This window comes from Heterodontus francisci, chromosome 7 (genome assembly GCF_036365525.1).
Source record: "Heterodontus francisci isolate sHetFra1 chromosome 7, sHetFra1.hap1, whole genome shotgun sequence".
Taxonomy (NCBI): domain Eukaryota; kingdom Metazoa; phylum Chordata; class Chondrichthyes; order Heterodontiformes; family Heterodontidae; genus Heterodontus; species Heterodontus francisci.
Window position 1 is genome coordinate 24,053,088 of NC_090377.1, and position 23,054 is coordinate 24,076,141.

The 23,054-nt window shown below is 39.8% G+C and overlaps 1 protein-coding gene across 4 annotated transcripts in view; it reads left to right on the forward strand.

Moving 5' to 3' along the window:
- ralba (v-ral simian leukemia viral oncogene homolog Ba (ras related)) overlaps nucleotides 1-13,683 on the forward strand; it is a 73,740-nt gene extending 60,057 nt beyond the window's left edge. For all 4 annotated transcript variants that reach the window (XM_068034889.1, XM_068034890.1, XM_068034892.1 and 1 more), the window contains exons 4-5: nucleotides 11,109-11,286; nucleotides 11,712-13,683. In XM_068034889.1, coding sequence (XP_067890990.1) covers nucleotides 11,109-11,286; nucleotides 11,712-11,831 — 298 coding nt within the window. In that variant the 3' untranslated portion in view covers nucleotides 11,832-13,683. The remainder of the gene's footprint in view (nucleotides 1-11,108; nucleotides 11,287-11,711) is intronic.
- The last annotated feature ends 9,371 nt before the right edge of the window (nucleotides 13,684-23,054 follow it).

The window sequence follows — 23,054 nt, forward strand, 5'->3', positions numbered from 1 at the left end:
GGCAGCATGATTGTATTTGTTTTTGAATGTGCTAAAAGGGGAAGGGGAATCTGACTGGGGGAAGATAACTTTTTATTTGAATGAAGCACTTGTTATTCCCACTCTTTCTCTCCCACAGCCCCCGTTGCCCCCCCCCCCCCCCCCCCCCACCTCCACCAGCTGTTGCTTTGAAAACTTTATCTTTTATTTTAAAAACAAAAGCATTAAGTATTTACCCTAGTGGAGCCGGACAATACACGTGCACTTCCATATACAGCTCCAACAGGATTGTTTGCATGCAAATTGGAGCAGCTCCATTGTCTTTTTAATAGGAGCCAAGGTTTTCACTCTGGATGCTGATCCAGATTTGCCTGATACTGGTAAGCCATCTGCTGGCTAATGTGCAGCAGTACTCAATTAGTAAGGTCAAAAGAACCATAGGAATGTTACAACACAGAAAGAGGCCATTCAGCCCATCGTGTCTGCACCAGCTGAAAAAACTAGCTGCCCAATCTAATCCCACCTCCCAGCACCTGGTCCGTAGATTTCCAGGCTACAGCACTTTAGGTGCAGGTCCAGGTACCTTTAAAATGAGTTCTGCCTCCACCACCGATCCGGGCAGTGACTTTGAGACACCCACCACCCTCTGGGTGAAAAAGTTTTTCCTCATGTCCCATCTAATCCTTCTACCTTAAATCTGTGCTCCCTGGTAATTGACCTCTCCGCTAGAGGAAACAGGTCCTTCCTGTCTATCTAGGCCCCTCATAATTTTGTACACCTCAATTAAGTCACTCCTCAGTCTCCTCTGTTCTAAGGAAAACAACCCTAGCCTGTCCAATATTTCCTCATAGCTGTCAATTTCAAGCCCTGGCAACATTCTTGTAAATCTCCTCTGTAATCTCTCCAGAGCAATTATGTTCTTCCTGTAATGTGGTGACCAGAACTGTATGCAATACTCCAGCTGTGGCCTAAGCAGCGTTTTATACAGTTCCAACATTACGTCCCTGCTTTAGTATTCTATACCTTAACCAGTAAATGAAAGCATTCCATATGCCGCCTTCACTTTATCTACCTGTCCTGCCGCCTTCAGGGACCTGTGGACATGCATTCCAAGCTCTCTCTCTTTCTCTACACCTCTCAATATCCTCCTGTTTATTGTGTATTCCCTTGCTTTGTCTGCCCTCCCCAAATGCATTAATTCACAGTTCTCTGGATTGAATTCCATTTGCTGCTTCTCTGTTCACTCAACCAAACCATCGATATCATTCTGTAGTCTACAGCTATCCTCTTCACTATCAACTACACGGCCAATTTTTGTGTCATTCAGCAAATTTCCCAATCATGCCTCCCACTTTATGTCCAAATCATTAATATATACCACAAACAGCAAGGGACCCAATACTGAACCCTGTGGAACACCACTGGAAACTGCCTTCCATTCGCAAAAACATCCATTGACCATTACCCTTTGTTTCCTGTCACTGAGCCAATTTTGGATCCAACTTCCCACATTCCCCTGTATCCCATGGGCTTTTACATCTCTGACCAGTCTGCCATGTGCGACCTTGTTACATACCTTATTAAAATCCATGTAGATAACATCCATTGCACTACCCTCATCAATCCCCCTTGTTACTTCCTCAAAAAATTCAATTAAGATAGTAAGACACGACCTTCCCTTAACAAATCCATGCTGATTATCCCTGATTAATCTGTGCCTTTCTAAGTGACAGTTTATCCTATCTCTCAGAATTGATTCAAATAATTTGTCCACCACCGAGGTCAGACTGACCAGCCTATAATTACTTAGTCTATCCCTCCCACCCTTTTTAAACAATGGTACAATGTTCGCAGACTTCCAATCCTCTGGCACCTCGCATATATCTAGTGAGGATTTGAAGATGATCCTCAGAGCATCACTATTTTTTCCCTGGATTCCTTTAACAGCCTGAGATACAATCCATCCAGCTCTGGTGATTTATCCACTTTCAAGGATGTCATACCCTCCAGTACGTCCTCTCTCAATATGCTAATCATATTGAATATTTCACACTCCTCCTCTTTAACTACATTGTCTGCATCATCCCTCTCCTTTGTGAAGACAGAGACAAAGTACTCGTTAAGAACCCTGCCTACATCTTCTGCGTAAGTTCCCTTGTACATCTCTGATAGGCCCTACCCTTTCCTTAGTTATCTTCTTGTTCTTAATTTACTGATAAAACTTCTTTGGGTTTTCCTTGATTTTGCCTGCCAATATTTTTTCATGTCCCCTCTTTGTTTTCCTAATTTCCTTTTTTACTTTCCCCTGCACTTCTACTCCTAGGCATTTTAAAGTATTAAGTTTTTTGTGACTGTCATAAAGTTTCTTTTTCTGCTTTAGATTTGGCAGTACCACCCTTTTTCTTTGTGGGGACATGTCTACACTGTGTCTGTCGAATCTCGCTTTTGAATGCCTCCCACTGGTTTGCCACTGGTTTTCCTTCAAGTAGCTGTATCCAGTCTACTTTCGCCAGATCACCTCTCAGCTTCGTAAAATTTGCCTTCCACTAATTTAGAACTTTTACTCCAGTTCTGTCCTCGTCCCTTTCCATAACAATGCTAAATGTAACTGTCTTATGGTCTATCTCCAAAATCCCTACTCCCATAAGGTAAACCGAGCTGTCTGGGATGAGTAACGTCCCTTTGTGGACACTAGCAACTCTGAAGGGAGGTTGAGATCTAATATGATTGTCTCCAGTGGCAAAAATGAAAAACCAAATCAAGGGTGCATTATTTCTAAAAGTTAATATCTTCCAAAATGAGGGAAATACGGAAAATGCTTCTCTCTTGTTTTCTTGTTAATCAGTAAAGTACATACTAAAAGATATAATTCTGCTGCTGTTGCTTTTTATTTTAGGAAGTTCTTCCTAAGTGTTATAGGCTATAAACTGCTGGATTGTGTTTTTATAACAGCCAGGTTGTAGGGTGTAAGCTGTTTGAGTATATCTATTGTTACGAAAGTACTTCAAAATTTAACAAATAATGGAGGACTTTTTTTAAAACTGAAAAAGAATTCCATAGATGCTGGACTTTGTGTTTTTTTTTAAAAAGAGGTCATCGTAAGGTCTTTTGGACTTGGTTTGTAAACAGCCCTTACTGGAAGTTACCTGTCTTCAGATAATTACCCAGCAGGGGCTTTTTGACTTGGAGATGTTTACAGAGAAGTGACAGGTCAAGATTTATAGGGGTCAGGAGGATTGACTCTTGAGATATTGTTTTTGGTTTCGTTTTGGACGGTCAATTGGAGTTTTAAAAAACAGCCAAGAAAGCAGTCACCCCAGCTCAGCCTTTTCCATCACTTTGCAAAGCCTGCCAGCTTTTCCATCTCTTTGAAGCGAGTGTAAGAAATAGAGAAATTGATGCTGCATTCCTCCTGAAAGGCCTGTTTGAAACCCCGATGCCGCATTTCACCTGGAAACCCTGCCAAACTGATTTTCAACATCGCCTGAAAAGAACTGTTCTAGAAAGATCCCAGTGAAGGCCGTCTCTGCGTATTTGGGATGCCAACCCAAAAAAAGGGACAACTGACGTCTTTCCATATTTTTTTTTCATCAAGAATTAGTAAGTATTTGGCCAAAGTATTTTTTTGTTACAAAGATCTAAAAAGCAAATCTTTTTTTGGTTAAGCTGTATGTCTATGTATGTCTATGTTGTGAGGGGACTAAGGTAAAAAGAGAACTTCCATAGTTCACTCTGTTAATGCTTTGCTTCATTACTAGTTATGTCATGTTTTTATAATAAACTGATTTTGTTGTTTGTTAAAGCTGGTTGATGTATCTTATTCTGGAATAAAGAGTCGAGTCTATCATTGACTATATTGGTAACTGGGTAAACATTTAAATATATTGTGACCTGTGCAGAAGTGGAACTAGAAAAAGCAGTGCACTCCTCTCACCTCAGTTGTAACACTACAAATACCAATTAAATAGTGGTCCTTGATACTTGAAACTGACTTCATTTCCAACAGATGAACTTCTCTATTGAAGAGGAGCAGGCCTACCTTGAGCTGCTTTAGTAAAATGAGCTTTTGTTCCCATTTTCTCAAGTATCCTTTCACTTTCCACTGCTGATGTATGCCTTTCTGAGTGCTGTTCCATACTGATTTCAATTACAGCTTTCATCACTGTTTCTGACCACTAATATCAGCTACTTCATGTTCTTGACAGCTAAGTTACTGTATTTTGATTGTACAGTGTAGTAAATTTGAGTTTTCTCTGTCTGCAACCTGAAAAGAATTAAGAATTAACTTGCATTTATGTAGTGCCCAATATCCAAAGGGTATTCCATAGTGCTTTATGAACATTGGATTCAATTTGAAGTGCAGTCACCATTAATTATGTAGGCAAATGTGGAAGTCAACTCCTATTCAGCCAGGTCCCATTAATAACAAATGAAAAGTGACAAGTTGATCTGGTTTTTGGTGGTGTTGATTTAGAGGACACTGGGAGAATTCCCTGCTTCTCTTCAAATACTGTCTTGGGATCTTTTGCATCTACCTAAACATCCTTGTATTAAGTTCCTTCATGTCCTCACCCTTTGCTATTCCCTCCAACAATAAAAACTTATCATGCCTTTAATGTAATAAAACTTCAAGGTCACAGGAGCACTATAAAACACTGGCACCAAGCCACATAAGGAGATATTGGGTCAGATGACCAAAACCTTTGTTGAAGAGGTAGGTTTTGAGGAGAGTCTAAAAGCAAGGTGGAGAGATATAAGCAGGGCATTCTAGAGCTTCGGGTCTAGTCAGCTGAAGGCACAACCACGAATGGTGGAGCGATTAAAATTTGAGGATGCTCAAGAGGCCAGAATTAGAGGAGTGCAGATAGCTCAGAGGGTTGTGGGGCTGGAGGAGATGAGAAAGAGGACATGGCGAGGCGAAGCCATAGAGGGATTTGAAGAGGATGAGAATTTTAAAATCAAGACATTGCTTGACTGGGAGCCAATGTAGATCAGTGTGCACAGGGGTGATGGGTGAATGGGACTTGGTGTGAGTTAACACATGGACAGCAGCGTTTTAGATTACCTCAAGTTTTCAGAGGGTAGAATGTGGGAGACCAGCCAGGAGTGCTTTGGAATAATCAAGTCAAGAGGTATCCCTCCATCCCATTGCAGCACTACTGGCAGCTGAGTCTTTGACCACCTTGGCCCCATGCAGTGGAATCCCTTCCTCAACTCTCAGCTTCTCCACCTCACTTAAATTCCTTAAAACACATCCGTGACCAAGTTTTTAGTCAAACATCCTTTGCCTTAGCTTTTGAATTTATTTTACCTCTAAAGCATTGTGGGATGTTTTGCCTAAACTTCTGGAATTCCCTCCCTAAACTTCTCCACCTCTCTTTTTACTTTTAGGTGCTTATTAAAACCTATCTCTTTAACCAAGTTTTTGGTCATCTGTTCTAATATTTCCTTATGTGGCTCAGTGCAAAATTTTGTTTGAGAACACTCTTGCAAGTACGTTTTATTACATTAGAGGTGCTATATAAATGCATGTTCTTAACATGCAGACAAGGCCTCTGTTTAATATCTTGCCTGAGACGCTACAACAATACTTTCACTAGTTAACTTTTGCAGGGTACTAATTCAGATCAAGTCTGGAGCCTAATGCACATGACCCTTAAGTTTGAGACTTACACTGATTTATGGAAAGTTAGGTTTTTAAAATTTTAGTGTTGGAACAGAATTTCCTGTGATAAATCTGCAGTGTTTGTGGCAGGTATTTTACTGTTTGAATTAGCAATGTAAAACTTATATCAAACTGGGCCTCCTATGGTTTGTAGCCAAAGCCCATGTATTCTTGTCGGGGCTGTTCTTGCACCACTGTGCAGAATATTCTAACATACTTCTGTTTCACTTGGAGACTCCCCCTTTGTGTCTTATATGGATCTAGATTTCATTTAACTGTTTCTCTTGTTCAGCAAATATAGTTTGTCCCTGTAAAGATGCATGACCCATGTACTTTGCAGCACCATGTAGTGTTTAATTGTGACCCAAGGCTGTATGATCTCTCAAAAGTCAGCAAGTGGAAAATAAGCCACACCCATAGTTAGAGAATGAATTGCCTGTTAGGCAAGTGGCTTACCACACTGTGACCCTCTGTTTACAATGGACTAAATTTTTAAGAACTAATGTGAGTTTGTGGACTGACTGACTGTGCCACAGAACAATAAGGTGCACATCTTGTGGTACCATGGCAAAGGCTTCAGAATGGGTTGACTGCCTGGTCCATTGCTTACGGGTAAAATGGATGCTTTTTGGGGGTCGTGGGGGGGGAGTTAGAATTGTTTAACTTTATCCAGTTGCATTCATTTCCCATGATTCAGATTTGACATCCAATGCTGGAAAATAAACTTACCACATCATCCAAACTGGAGTGAAACTCGCATTTTAAAAAAAATCTTACAATTGAGCACTCAGCCTCTCAAGAAATACATACTGAAACTTTTATGGAGTCAGGGATGTGAGCAACTTAGGATTTCTGACTTTAGAACGGTGTGCCAGTACGGAATTGTACAATATGAGCTTCAGTGTGGTGAGTGAGCAAAGAAATGGGATTCAGCTAGATAATTTTATGTGGAGAAACGCATGGTGGACCAAGTGGCTTGCTTATGTGCTGTAGATTCAATTATATATTTTGCTCTGTATAAATATAAGGGAAGTGTACCAAATACCAGTGAAGTGCTAATTAGTTTGAATGATTTAGTAACAAATATATAAAGGTCTCACTAAAGGTAAATAAATTGTTTTAATATAACTTTATATATCAATTAAAAATGTATTGCTTGATGCATTGCATATGTTTTGACTTGTGCCCAAAATGAGTTCACTGGAAAGGGTGATTAGGTGGAGGGAACCATGTAATAGGGGATAGTAGAAAAATTGTAACCTGTTAAGCACAGCAGAATTGGAAGAGGTTTTGGGTTCAGCTGGAAATTTTTGTGTATTTAAGGCTGTAAATCACCAAGGAACATGACCATCCCTAGTTTCTCCAATCATTACTCATGCTTCAGTCTTGAGCATCACTTGCTCTGACTTGTACTCTGTAGTTTTGTTGTAAAATTCAGCATTCTGTTTGATTTGTTGATTTGCTATCTGCACTACTTGGAAATATTTTGATGTCACTCTACATTTTTTTGATTTAAAAAAGAATTCCTATGTACAGTACATTTGCTGTTATGAAAGCAAAATACTGCGCATGCTGGAAATCTGAAATAAAAACAAGAAATGCTGGAAATAATCAGGTCTGGCAGCATCTGTGGTGAGCGAAGCAGAGTTAACGTTTCAGGTCAGTGACCCTTCTTCAGAACTAGCAGATATTAGAAATATGAAAGGTTTTAAGCATGTAAAGCAGGGGTGGGGCAAGAGATAACAAAGGAGAAGGTGTAGATAGGACAAGGTCACAGAGAATAACCGATCAGAAGGTCATGGAGCAAAGGCAAACAATATGTTAATGGTGTGTTGAAAGACAGAGCATTAGTACAGATAGGGTGTTAATGGACTGAAAACTGAACAACCACAAGCACAAACATGAAAAAAAACAGTGGGTAGACAAACTGAACAAACTAAGATAAAATAAAATAAACACACAAAAAAAGAAAAAATAATTAAAAATGAATGTAAAATGGGGGGCCCATCATGCTCTGAAATGATTGTACTCCGTGTTCAGTCCGGCAGGCTGTGGTGTGCCTAATCGGTAACTGAGATGCTGTTCCTCGAGCTTGCGTTGATGTTGACTGGGACACTGCAGTAATCCCAGGACACAGATGTGAGCATGAAAGGCAGGGGGGAGTGTTGAAATGGCAAACAACTGGAAGCTCGGGGTCCTGCTTTTGGACTGAGCGGAGGTGTTCCGCAAAGTGGTCACCCAGTCTGCGTTTGGTCTCCCCCACCACCTCGTCCCCTTCCCACGTCACCTTCCCCTGCAATTGCAGGAGGTGTAATACCTGCCCATTTACCTCCTCTCCTCACTATCCTAGGCCCTAAACACTCCTTTCAGGTGAAGTAGCAATTTACTTGTACTTCTTTCAATGTAGTGTACTGTATTTGCTGCTCACAATGTGGTCTCCTCTACATTGGGGAAACCAAACACAGACTGGGTGACCACTTTGCGGAACACCTCCGCTTAGTCCAAAAGCATGACCCTGTGCTTCCGGTTGCTTGCCATTTCAACACTTCCGACTGCTCTCATGCTCGCATCTCTGTCCTGGGATTGCTGCAGTGTTCCAGTGAACTTCAACACAAGCTCGAGGAACAGTGTCTCATTTACCGATTAGGCACACTACAGCCTGCCGGACTGAACATTGAGTTCAATAATTTCAGAGCATGACGGGCCCCCCATTTTACTTTTATTTTTAGTTATTTTTTCTCTTTTTTTAAAAATATTTTTTGTGTTTATTTTATCTTTGTTCAGTTTGCCTACCCACTGTTCTTTTCATGTTTGTGCTTCTGGCTGTTCAGTTTTCAGTCCACTAACACCCTATCTGTACTAATGCTTTGTCTTTCAACACACCATTAACATATTGTTTGCCTTTGCTCCATGACCTTCTGGTCGGTTATTCTGTGACCGTGTCCTATCTGCACCTTCTCCTTTTTGTTATCTCTTGCCCCACCCGTGCTTTACTTGCTGAAAACCTTTCACATTTCCAATATCTGCTAGTTCTGAAGAAGGGTCACTGACCTGAAACAGTAACTCTGCTTCTGTCTCCACATTTGCTGCTGTCCTATCCACTTATATATTTTATTTCCTGAGCTGCCTCCTTATTTAGTAATATCTACAAATATAACAAATTAGTATTTTCTGAATCCAAATTGTCTATGTAAATTAACAGCAATAATAGTTCCAATACCAATAATTGGTCATACCATGAAACTGCTTTTTCCTCCCCACCCCCGACAATATATCTAACTCTGGCTAGTTTTTCCCCCTTCTACCAATTTCTTTGTTCCCTGAACTAAGTCTTGGATTTTCCACTTAAGATGTTATTTCTTCAGAACAGTTAAGGAAGTTCAGGGCCTTCCCTGTTCTGAATCCATATTGACTGGTGTTTACTAGATTATTGTACCTCTTATCACATTTACTTATGGTCACTTCCATTATTTTACATATTAACTGAAGCAGCCTGTGTCCAGATGCAGCAAGACCTGGATAACATCCAGGCTTGGGCTGATAAGTGGCAAGTAACATTCGTGCCACACAAGTGCCAGGCAATGACCATTTCAAACGAGAGAATCTAACCATCTCCCCTTGATGTTCAATAGCATTACCATTGCTGAATCCCCCACTGTCAACGTCTTGGTGGGGTTGGATACCATTGACCAGAATCTGAACTGGACCAGCCACATAAATACTGTGGCTACGAGAGCAGGTCAGAGACTAGGAATTCTGCAGTGAGTAACTCACCACCTGACTCCCCAAAGCCTGTGCACCATTTACAAGGCACAAGTCAGGAGTGTGATGGAATACTCTTCACTTGCCTGGATGGGTGCAGCTCCAACAACACTCGAGAAACGTGACACCATCCAGGATAAAGCAACGCGCTTAATTGGCACCCCCATCTACCACCTTCAGCATTCATTCCCTTCACCGCCGATGCACAGTGGCAGCAGTGTGTTCCATCTACAAGATGCACTACAGCAATTCACCACTCCTCCTTCGACCGCATCTTCCATCCCCGTGACCTCTACCTAGAAGGACAAGGGCAGCAGACACATGGGAACACCACCACCTGCAAGTTCCCCTCCAAGCCCCACACGATCCTGACTTGGAACTATATTGCTGTTCCTTCACTGTCGCTGGATCTCCTAACAGCACTGTTGGTGTACTACACCCCAAGGACTGCAGTGGTTCAAGAAGGCAGCTCATCTCCACCTTCTCAAGTGCAATTGGGATGGGCAGTAAATTTCAGCGAGCAACACCCACAATCCATTATCGAATAAAAAGAAGTAAAGCTAATGGGTCTGCAACTCTTTTAGCTGAAGGAGTGGCAATATAGTTCCAAGTCGGGATCATGTGCAGTCTTTTTGAAAAAGGGCACCATTTTGTCTGTTTCTAGTCTGCTGATATCTGTCCAAGTTCTTCATTATGCGGTTAATGACATACAAATCTCCTCCCCCGTCTGCCTTTCTAAGTTTGTTCACTCTACTCAAGAGCTGGAGCTCTTTGATCAATAAACAATTTTTGCATCTCTGCCTGTCCATTATACCCAGCTTTCCTGCACGCAAACATCTCACCAGAAAGCACCTCTGCTTCCAGAACAAAAACTAACAGTGCTGCACACGTTCAGTAGGTCAGGCAGCAGCTGTGGAGAGAATAGAAAAAATGTTGCAAGTGTGGGCCCTTTATCAGTTGCGCCCATACCCGAAGGGTCCAACTCTGAAATTCTGAAACTACTTGTCTATTTGATTTCCAGCATCTAATTTTTTTGCTATTTTTATTAGCTTTTCTTTAGTGCTGCTTTTTTTCATTTTTCACTCCATCTAGCCCCCTTCCCTTTTTAACTTTTCTTCCCTTTTAAGCTAACCAGCCTGTGCTGCTACTTCATACAGCTCCAAGGGCTCGGGGGCTCTCCTACAATGAAGTCATGCACTTTACTGAAAAGAAAATGTTTGGGGTTATTAACTCTAAATATTGCAGCTCCTAATGGCATATGCTTCTCTCCTTGGCTCTTTTGCAGGTTTCCTATTCTCTGGCATCTGTAGGCGGTATTTTTCCAGATTGCTATGAAAGATTGTGGGAGCCCTCTTGAGCAGTGCTCGCCCCGGTGGATTGGAAGTCAAGGCTTTGTTGTCAAGTTACTTGTTTCTGCTCATGGGTACTAAATTCACATTCAGGCCTAGTTAATGCAGCTGCTGTGAATTGTTGCTCATAACTTCACCTATAGGTGATTTGTGACTTGCCTGTTGGTACTGGATTGTTTTCTCCAAATTTTCAGTGTTGGAGGTACCCACCATTGCAGGGCCATTTTATTAGACATTGTCTTTTGTTACGTTTGTTCTAGCTGTATACTTTTGTGTAGCTAATTTAGAAAAAAATTACAATTTCTTCAGCTTGGTATCAAGTCTTGATTGTAGGTAATTTTTTTTGTCTTTAGGGAACAAATACTTCGTGTGAAAGCAGAGGAAGATAAAATCCCATTACTTTTAGTGGGTAACAAGTCTGATTTGGAAGATCGGAGGCAAGTGTCTGTTGAAGAAGCGAGGAGCAAAGCAGAAGAGTGGGGCGTTCAGTATGTCGAGACTTCGGCTAAAACGAGAGCCAACGTAGATAAGGTAAGAACTCCTTTTGTTTGGATAATTTCTCACCATTATGTATACTTTATCTGTATAGGTAGATAGATTATTTCACTATTCTTGATATTTATCAACATGTGAAAGAGAAAGATGTGTTAACCTACTTCTGGTACTTTTTCCACAGGAATTCAAGCTGAACCTTCATTCATTCTGCTGAAGGATTATTCAGTATTATGAAATATTATAACCTATCTGTGTTTCCAGCATTAATTTTTATTTCAGAATGGACATAATTATTTGTACAAACTAGTCAGGTTTACTGTAGGTTTTGCTTGTCAAATTTGTCAAAATATAATCTTTTCCTTGAGATACATTTGGCATTTTGGAATTAAATTTAACTGATACTAATATTCTTTAATTGCTATTCGTCTTGTATAAAATGAAATTATTTCTAATTTCCTTAGGTATTTTTTGACCTGATGAGAGAGGTTCGAGCAAAAAAAATGTCAGAAAACAAGGACAAAAATGGGAAGAAAAGCAGCCGGAACAAAAAGAGCCTCCGAGAACGGTGCTGCATACTGTGATTTTTTTCCCCCGGATCAATTGGCAGCAATTTGAACTTGGGCACTTAAACATTCATTTAGCTACTCAGTTTGTTTATAATCAATCGCTGTTTATTTTATAGTGAAACGGTGTTTATTCAGAGTACTGAGTAATGTTGGGTTCATTGCCAATGCATTGCTCTTTGAACTATCAAATAAGTTGTATCCTTTGGACTTACTTGTAGGATTTGTATTTCTTTGCCTTTTATTACAGGCACATTTAGTTTTGAGCAACTGTTCGTATCAAGTAGTAACATGCTTCCACCTTCCATTTAGATCTCTGAATTCCCTTGTCCAGTGAACTGCTAATTATTCATAACCTCTCCTTTCAAAATCAATTTGGGAAGTAATTAAAGGGCAGATTTCTAATGCATCAAAAACAAACTGCAGATTTATAAAAGGCAGCATGTTGAAGCTGTCGTATTATAGTTTGTGTTCAAAGTTTAATTTGTCTTTTTAATGTGAAGACCTTGTGTTTAAAATGACATTTGATAAAGTAGTTTGAACACTTGGATCCTCTTTTATATAGCACCATATGTGGTCTTGCAGTACAGTTAAACTCTCAACTTGCCCCATTCATTGGAGGGAGAGGAGACTGATTTAAAAACCTAGCTTTCTGTTGGCTACTGTAGTCCAACTGTAATAAGTCAGACTTATTAAAGCAATTACTGGCTCATTTTCTGCTATTGCTTATTCAAGCTGTAATAGATTGGAGGTGCATTCTCCCCAAAATTCCTTCTCAAGTGTGTAATTACCTAACTAAAAGAAAAACTTCTGTGTAGGTTATTTTAAACCTAATCCTTTCACTAGCACAACACCCCACTCCCCTGCCCCCCACCGCCCCACTATCCAATCGCAATTTTGGTATTTTGCACCCGGTATATTGAGTAGCTCTGTCAGTGAAGGGACTTATTTCACTGTCTCTAAGCCCATCATGTTGCATTCTCTACCTCCATGTGGTGTATTAAAAGTGTTGGAGTTCAAGATTTGTCAAGGGTACACTGACACTGAGGAGTCTACTATTCACCACACCAGCACGTGCGCTAGTAAGGTGTTGGATTGTGCGCTTGTCTGTCTTTTTTTTGGTAAAGCATTGGCATAAAAGAATATTTGTAGGAACAAATGGTGTCTTGTAACGAATGAGCACATGTGAAACAGATCAGCAATCATAGGTTTAGAGTTCATAGTTTTTTTAAACTACATAGTCCTGTATGGTCTTGTGTTAAAAGAAAAAAATGAAAAAATTATCCAATTCTTTCAGATGTTTTTAAGAACACAAAGTTGACCTGTGTGAAATGGACCAATATCTCGCACTGATATTTTTAGACATTTGTAAAGAAACGAGATTGGATTGTGTTAGTTTTTATGTAATATCATGTGAATATGATTTGTACAAACCTTGGGCTATACTGACTTGTGTTTTTAAGAACGATTTCTGAGTGGAGGTAGATTGTTACTGTGGTTTAATGCATTAAAACACTAGTTTATTGGAACAGTACAGCAATTGATTTTTCTACATTTGCCTTAACATAAATTGCATGGAATATGATCTTCACCCTTTTTTTTGATTTGTAGGTAACATAACTAACTGAATCTTTGTGATTTAATGCAACAATTTTGTTGAGCTGAAGGGGTTGAGTTCTTTGCCAGTAATGAACTGTGGTATCGTATTTGCCAAAAACTAATAGTTACCCAGATTGTTTACATTGTTTAACAAAACTAATAATTTCAAGATGGAAGTTTCCTGATTGAGAGAGAAAACTAATGTCATCATGAAAATGTGAAATATTTCAACATGAATTATGAATAAAACCAGTAACATGACTTGACTGATCTCTTGTCTCCAGCATTCCTTGAAACAAATATTAAAACATTTTAGACAACGAGACGTCATCGTGTGTTTAAAACACTGTTCTCACCTCCTGGGATTGGTGTTAAAATCTGATGCAGACTGATATGTCAATCTCTCTCTTTTTTTTTTCCCCCAGCACCCCCCTCTTTCCCCCAGCACCCCCCTCTTTTCCCCCCCCCCCCTGCCGCAAACACAAACATACCTCTCTCCCCAGTCGATGGAAGGATTGTAAAGAAAGGCATCTGGCCAATGTCTATGTAAATTCTCAATATGTATGAGTGCACAGTTCAGTGCTCATTTTAAAGTCTCTGGTCAGAAGGATGGCTGAAGTGAGAAGTGGAAATGTTGCTCGGGTGTAATGCTGGTCTGAGCTGGTTAAGCCCGGTCTACAAAGGACTGAGGAGCTGAACTCTACTTAAAGTGTTATATGTGAACCTAAAATATTTGACACTGGGTGCAAAAGGAATGAGAAAATATTTGATTCTGGAGGACTTTAATCACTCAAATCATCAGTAAAATTCATGCTACCTTGTCTTCCCCGTGCCCACTTTATTTTGTATTTTTCTTGCTACTGCTGCTTTTACCTTAGGGAGGAGAGCTGCTGGTGAAGCCAAAGCTATGAGTGTTTTAATCCTACAGATATAACTTTTCTCAATCACAAAAAACACTCTGGCTTCTATGGTCAAGTAAAACCTTTTGAAATCTCTTATTTTGGCTGCGTTGCAACTTGTTTTAGTTAAAATAAAATTGAACTTGCCACTCTTTCTCCTAAATTTAGGGTAATACTACTTTCACTAGAAACTATTCATCTTGTGTACTGTTTCTTGAACCACTACCATGCAAGCTTTCATCATTTGCTTTTCCACCACATCCAGCTTTCATCAGTTGCCTAACTCAAAGCTTATGTTGAAACAAAATAGGAAGGTTAGGGCATTTTAGTCAATGCACTAACCACCAAAACCTTTCCTGTTTGTTTTGGGTGCCTTGGTATAAATCTTGCCTAATGAACAGATATGAAGCTTCCTTCTCAAGAAGGGGTCTTGAACACAAATGAAATGAATTTTGGTAATCTCATCATCTTTGAGGTTTAGAGTATGCCTATCAGGTAGGTATGCTGGGTCTATGCACGTGAAAGAATTAGAATATTGAGACTTTACTTGCAAAGTCCAACAGTTGTTGCTGTGTGAATGATCTGTGCTGGTCAAAAATCTCTCATCTGGACAAGTCTGTTGGACCTAAATAAAAAGAATTCTTTGGAGTACATTCCAGAAATATTTATCTATTGTAAACGTTTTTAAAGCTATTGACAATAATGCCTGATCAATATCCTACAAGATTCAGTAGAATCATTTCCAATTTTCATGTATATTCAAGAACAAAGTGTGTATGGCAAAATGATGAATTAAGTCTCTGAAATTAAAAAGCTAAATGTCAACTGGTAAAATATCATTTTAAGCAGGTTTATTGTAATAAAAACAAAGTGCTGGAAATACTCAGCAGGTCTGGCAGCATCCATGGAGACAGAAATAGAGTTAACATTTCAGGTCTGTGACCTTTCATCAGAACTGCACAGATTCTGCCAGACCTGCTGAGTATTTCCAGCACTTTGTTTTTATTTCAGATTTCCAGCTTCCGCAGTATTTTGCTTTTGTTGTAATTAAGTCCATCTAGCTTTGTAAGCCTAACATTTAGTGATACTCTGATCAGTATTTTAGTTGTACACATTTTAAACTGAAATGCTCATGACCATTCATTTGCATTAAAATATCCTTGATTTGAAATTGAATGCTTGTAGCTCCTAAGTACATAATCAAAATCATGGGTGCCAAATTCAGGGGGCCAACAGCAGGACATTGAAGATTGAGGAAAAACTGGCATTTGTTAAATAGGAAATTGTATTCAATAGCTGTAACTTTTGATCATGGATATGCCTCATTGTAATGTGAAATTTTACTTTTTAAAACTGTAAAGTACTGCTATGTTTAAAAAAAACAAGTGAATAGACCTTTAACAAATTGCAAGATGATCTTCCCAGTCTTATCCCTTAATGGAATATTTGCACTTTTATACTCAGATTTTTTAAATACTATATGTTTTTGCATTTTCAAATCCTTTGATTCATCTCTGCATAATTGTTACCTATGACCTCACCATGTTACTTGCCAAACTTATTCGTTTTATGAGCTATTAACATATACTAAATGTGAACTACACCTGTGATACAAAACGTTCGGTGGATGCTGAAGCATTATATTAAAACTGTATAAACTCCTGTATAACATCATTGTGTGAGTTGTAATATTTGCTCATCTGTATCCCAATGCACAATGAGTATTCTTTTGTGTAGTTTAAAAAAAAAAGTGTTTTGGTTAATTTGATTTCAATTACATTTCTAATGTAGCTCAACATGTACAATAAACTATAAAGAGTAAATGCAATAAATTGATTTTTCTTTTGAATTTAATGTCATGGAAATTCTCATTTACATAGCATCCCAATACTTTTATATTGCTATTAGATTCTGGCTTGCAAGCTAAAAATCACTTTGTAAACCACCCACTCACTTGCTCCTTATACAAGATGCCAGTTATATTTTTACAAGTTTTTTTCAGTAATGTTATTGAAGTGGTAAATTGAGACTACAGAAGAATTTTCATGTGCCTTAACCACTGTCTTGGGCTGTGACTATTCTTTATGCCCCATTTATTCACTCCTCCATACATCTTTCATCCATTCCTGCCATTAATTCATGTTTAGTTGTAGCCATGGAAAGGCTGGCAACCATCTGATAACTCACCCAAGTGATAATTCTTCATCCACGCCTTGACAGTGAGTGGCAAGGTAATTAAGTGGTTTAATCTTTGCTTTCCGGTCCATTATCAGCCAATTCAAGCTGATCAGTAGTAGTGAATCATAGAATAGTGCAGCACAGAAGATGACCGTTTGGCCTATTGAGTCTGTGGAGGCTTGTTCAAAGAGCAATTCAGTTAGTCCCACTCTTATGCTCTTCCCCTGTAACCCTGCAGGATTTCTTTCTCAAAGTATTTATCCAATTCTCTTTTGGCGACTATTGAATCTGTATCCACCACCCTATCATTCCACGTCTTAACCAGTTGTTACATAAAATAGTTTTACCTTATGTTGGCTCTGGTTCTTTTGCCAATCACCTTAAATCTGTGCCCTCTGGTTACTAACACTTCAGCTATTGGAAGCAGTTTCTCTTTGTTCTATCTGAACCTTTCATGATTTGAAACCCCTATCAAATCTCCTCTTAGTCACCTGTGCTCTAAGAACAACCTCAGCTTCTGCAGTCTATCCACATAATTAGAATATCTTATCCCTAGAACCATTCCAGTACCCTCTTCTGTACTCTCCCCAAAGCCTTCACATTTTTCCGAACGTGTGGTGCCCATAATTAGGCACGCTCTAGCTGGGATAAAACTGCTGTTTTATATAGGTTTGGCGTAACTTCCTGGCTTTTGTATTCTGATCTCTGCTTAAAACATATGGGTTCCTTTATAAATGGCTTTGTTAAAGTGTATTGCTACCTTCAAAGATTGTGCACAAGTGGCGCGCCTTTCAAGGAATAATGCTGAGCATGCAGCATAAATGCATACCTAGAATCCGCAAGGTTAGACTTAAGCAAGTGTGACCCTAAATGGATAAACTTTTGATTAAAAGTGAAATAAAAAGTAATTATGATATCTACAAATCTTGCAAGAGGAAAGGGATTCTTGTTCGGCAAGGGAATCAAAGGTTATCTGGGTAGAGGAGAGTGTGGAATTTGAGACACAAACAGATCAGCCATGATATTGAGTGGCAGAGCAGGCTCGAGGGCCAGAATGGCCTCCTGCTCCTAACTCATATGTTCATATGAGTTCTTGGATGATAGGAATGGACTTGATGGGTCGAATGGCCTCCTTCTGTGCTATAAATGACTGACATGTTAAGTCATTAAATAGTCCAAGAGACTGGGGAGGTCAGGTGAGGAAAGAAATATGAAAATGTTTTTTTGTAACACAGATCTGTTGCAAGCAGCCGGCCCATGTGGCAGGGGTAGCAATGAGGGTGGCCAGTGTTAAAAGGCCTTGCCTCATTTGCATGCTACTTGTTTACATTCTGATCAAAACAGGTAGTCAGTGTGGCTGTCTGACTATTCAGATCTAAGGGGTAACGGTCCCTGTCTCAGGCATTCAAGGGCTCAGATACGGGAAATCGCAGTCAAAGGGCATGGAAGCCTGGTCCAGAGGAAGTCCAAACCTTCCTTGTGGGGCCTAGAGAAAGACTTTTGGTCCTCCTGGCCCACAGTGAAACCACTAAAATATTTTATGTTTACTTGGGTCTCTTTTGTTCCAGCATCCAGATCTCAACAACTTTAGCCACCACAGCACCCCCACTCAGGTTAAAAATAGCAGTTGGGTCCCAATGACATTACCGGAAGCCCAAGTTGTGCATTTGAAGAAAAGCCCTGTTGGTTTTGGAAAGGTGTCCGTATCACCTGCAGTTTAATATTGCAGACAGCCAGATCAGGATGGGAACTGAGTAGGTAAATCCTGCACCAGACAGAAAGGGGGGATAAAGCGACCCCAAAGTATCACTTGGTACTGCATTTCTTGTGTTAATCCTATCTGGTTTGTCTAGTAAGGATTAATCTAGAAAGGAGAATATGCCGTTTAACATGCAAAATCTCTTTGCCAGGGTTGCACACTGAAGTGGATATAATGCATTTATTCTACAATGGAATTATAGAATATTATATCACAGCCGTGTGTTTTATTTTAGATAAAAGTTGAATCCTTAATCCTATATTACAGCTCAGACACCTCATTATAACACCTATTCTATATTCTCTGTATTGCCCTTCAACATTTATTCTGTGTCTATCTCAATCTTTCTTACTTTTTTTCTCCTTTCATTAATGCCAGTCTGGCCAGTGCTTTTTTGCACTTTCCTGTATTGTTTCTTCAGAATTCTAAGTGCATTGTCCTGGATGCTCTTCCTTATGTGTCTCACTGTTTAGTCGATTCTGTAACTAGGCTTGACTTTTTCTAATTCTTCCTTTCCCCAGGGAAAACCGTGAACGTCTCACTTCCCTCAGTCTTCCTCCAATCCTCAGGCTTTAAAAACCCAGGAAAATCTTCCCTTTACTGTTTTAAAAGAAAGATAACATTTGCCGTTACTACAGCTATCCACACCTGTTTGGTGGTGGCTGATTGCCAGCAAGATGAAACAAAATATTCTAATGGGTGCAAGTACCTGTCAAGCAGTATACTTTAATTTCAGCAATGAATTTTGCACTCATTGAACAGATGGAGAATCTCTGCTCACCCAGAGTATAATATGTGACTGGAAATGAAAATGACTACTTTGAATAAATTGTACCCATGTGGGAAGAAGCAAATTGTTACAAATTGTCTTTGTCATCTTGATAATGTAGGTTTCATATGACAGTTGTCCTAGGGCTGTTCGCTTTGTAGTTATACATAAAAGTCACACACAGCTCAAACTGAACATTCTGATAACTGATTGGTTTCACATTAAGCCGATCAGTAACAAAAAAAGTGAAATAAGATGTGCTGATATAAAAATAATCCTTTTATATACATCTGCCAGGCACAGTAACCTTCACTTGGCTATTAAACGTAAATTCCCACTGCACTAAGGCAGAATTTTTATTTAGCTTTGGATTCTCGCCCTGATCAATCATAGAAGAGAAATTACATAACTAGGAGCCATAAAACGTTGCTCCAACGAGTTGAGTTGTGTAGATTAGTGAAGGATGCAACAGGCAAAGTCCATTGATGTCCTAAACCTTAGATGGTGCTGAATTGTGTATTAATTGTTAATTTAAATTGTGGAGTCTGACAACTTATTGAACTTTTTTTTTTATCATATCCTCAGTATCAGCCAAATTCCTCTTGTTGAAGTTAAGAATAATTTATTAGATTATATAAAATGAAGAGCACATCATTTATCCTCCAAATTAGGGCATCAATGGCAATTTATTGCATGCCCTTAGTTGCCTCAAGATGGTGGTGGTGGGCTGTCTTCTTGAACCATTACACTGTAGCGGTTTGCTCCAACTTCAGTGGTTTGCTAGGCCAATTCAGAGGGTAGTCAAAAGTCAACCATGTTTGCACGGGTATGGGGTCACATCGGTCAGACCAAGCAGACAGAAAATTTCCTTCACTAAAGGACCTGGTGAACTAGTTGGGGATTTTTAAGACAACCCAATATTTTCATGGCCCCTTTTGCCAGTACCAGATTATTAATTTTCATATTTTTAAAACTAAATTTAAATTCTCAAACTGCCATAGTGGAATTTAAGTTCATGTTCGGCTGGTATAGCCGTGCAGGCCTCTAGGTTACTGGTCCAGTCGCATGACCACTACAGTATTGTACCCAATCACTGCCTAGAAGAGGGAGAATTTACTAACACTGCACAGAATAAATACAGGAGCTGAATGTGAGGACTGGAGGACAGCAAGAGTTATTCTGATAGCCAAAATAAAGTGACAAATGGACCTGGAAATGATCTACCAATTAGCTTGACATGCACACTGGAGAAAATGCTGGGGACCATTCCTCAGGGTACTATGAATGTATATCTAAAGAACACAGAGGGCATGCAGAATAATCAGCAAGAATTGAAAAGCGATAGTTTATACCTCACTATTCTGTTGATATTTTTTGGTGAGGGAATTAAACTGATGGATAGAATTTACTTGGATTTTTAGAAAGCATTTAATAAAATTCCAGACGTCAGACTATTAAAGGAGGTTATGGCCCATATTATCAACACCACTTTAGCTGGATAGATTAAAAACTAGCCTAGAAAAATGAAGCAGATAAAGTAATAAATGGAAAAAGCTGTCTGGGGACCTTGACTGTAGGAGTTATGCTGCTCCACCACTCATTCTGTTCACAAATGACTTGGAGGAGGGTAGTTCCTTGTAATTCTGTAACCTTTGCTGATGATGCCAAGGTGACAAATATAAGGGAGAAAATTAGCATTTAAAGAGATCAGAAACACTTAATGGATAGCAGATTGATTTTAATGTAGCTAAATGAAAGATAATTGTCTGGATGCTTCTCTAGCCAAAATAGGGCAGGATAGAGAATGAGGCAAAATCTGACAGTGAGGCCTACCATTGTGTCACTGCCTAAACCTGGATTTCTCTTCCTCCTCCCCTCCTGGGATAACGCTGACTGCCCTTTCTCTGCCGACTGCATGCAAAAGTGGCACAGTGGTTAGCACCGCAGCCTCACAGCTCCAGGGACCCGGGTTCGATTCTGGGTACTGCCTGTGCGGAGTTTGCAAGTTCTCCCTGTGTCTGCGTGGGTTTTCGCCGGGTGCTCCGGTTTCCTCCCACATCCAAAGACTTGCAGGTGATAGGTAAATTGGCTGTTGTAAAATTGCCCCTAGTGTAGGGAGGTGATAGGGAATATGGGATTACTGCAGGGTTAGTGTAAATGGGTGGTTGTTGGTCGGCACAGACTTGGTGGGCCGAAGGGCCTGTTTCAGTGCTGTATCTCTAAATAAATAAAATAAATAAAAAAGCCTAAAGGCAGGTGAAACCCTGGTTACCTGGATCCAATTTCCTCTTCCCTGCCCTAGTTACTGGCACTGTGTGGAAGTTGGTGGTGCACGGTGTAATACCAGTTATGGTTGTGATTTTCATTGCTGCATCTTTGCTACTTCTGCCTTTAGTTGCCGAGGCCCTCGGCTTTGACATTCTCTACCCAAACCTTTTTGGATCTCTATCTCTCCTTCTTTATGTCACTACTTGAAGTGTACCTTTCTAACTATGCTTTTGGCCACCTGTCCTAATGTCTCCTTATGTGGTGTTCAAATTTAGTCTCCTGTGATGCACCTTGAGACATTTTACTATGTTAAAGCCATTATATAAATGCAAGTTGTTTCTGGATGGAGAGGGGGTAATTCTGCTCCTACACGATTACCTGGGTAAGCCTCAGTCTCTGCTGAGGACTACCAGACTTTTCTTCTCCTTTAAAAGCTCGGCCACTGCCAGGCACCGGAATCTGCAGTGTATCTTCAATGACTGACTCAGGGAAATGGATCAGGGCAGAGTCAGAGGGGCGGAGGAAAATCCTACCTAATGTCTGCTGGAATGGGACAAGTCAAACACTAAGCAATGAAATAAAAACAAGAAACGCTGGAAAGGCTCTGCAGGTCTGGCAGCATCTGTGTAGAGAGAAGCAGAGTTAACGTTTCAGAATGTTCTGATGAAGGGTCACTGACCTGAAACGTTAACTCTGCTTCTCTCTCCACAGATGCTGCCAGACCTGCTGAGTATTTCCAGCGTTTCTTGTTTTTATTTCAGATTTCCAGCATCCACAGTATTTTGCTTTTATTAAACAATGAAAGTGTGCCGATTAGCAAAGTTGGGAAAGGAAAAAGATGTGGGTATGACTATTGATCAAGATTCCAGTTATTATTCTAAAAGGTACTGTAATTATAAACAAGACACCAGAGCATTAGTCAAAACAAGTTATTCCAACCTTTCATAAGTCACTGTTGAGGTCACTTTGGACGAAAGCATGTAATTCTGGGTAACCTATCTTCAAAGTATATTGATGCCTTGGAGAGATTGCACAGCAGAATGAAGGAGGTGATTTTGGGACACTGCTCTAAGATATGGGGCAATGCTTGCAGAGATGAGCTGTTTTTAATTGGAGAAATAGACATCTGGGGGCAGTGGAGGAGACAGAAGGCTGAAGGCACTGGAGATGTAGATGTAGGTGGGTTATTTGACTTCTGACGGTGGGCACAACCACATTGGAAGTGAAATGAAAGTCAAAAAGCAGGTGGTCTATTATAGAATAAGTTGGATAAAACGATTACAGCTGAGCAGGGTAAGGCGGAGATATAAATGGATTTTCCACATCAATTTCCACAAAGCACTGCAGACAAATTCCAGTCATAGTAAACAGGGCTAGGCAACTTACAGCATGCATAGAAGTTAGTAAAGAATGTTATAGGTGGAAACTGTGAGGATTAAATATCCACATAACTCCTGGCCAAAATGGGATACACCCAAGAATCTTCAGGGAATTAAAGGTGGAAAATAGTAATGCATTGGCTGATATTCTTCCGAACTCCATAAATACTGGAAAAGTACTGGCGAACTGGACGATGATAAATGTAGTTTCAATATGTTAAAAAGTAGTAAAGCACAAACTTGCTAATTATGGAGTATATCCAACTGGACTGCAATTTGTGCTTTACACATTTTTTTTTAATATTGAAATTATATTCACTTGAAAGACTTGACAAACTGAGGCTGTTTTCATTAGAACAAAGGAGATTATGGGATTGTTGATAGAGGTGT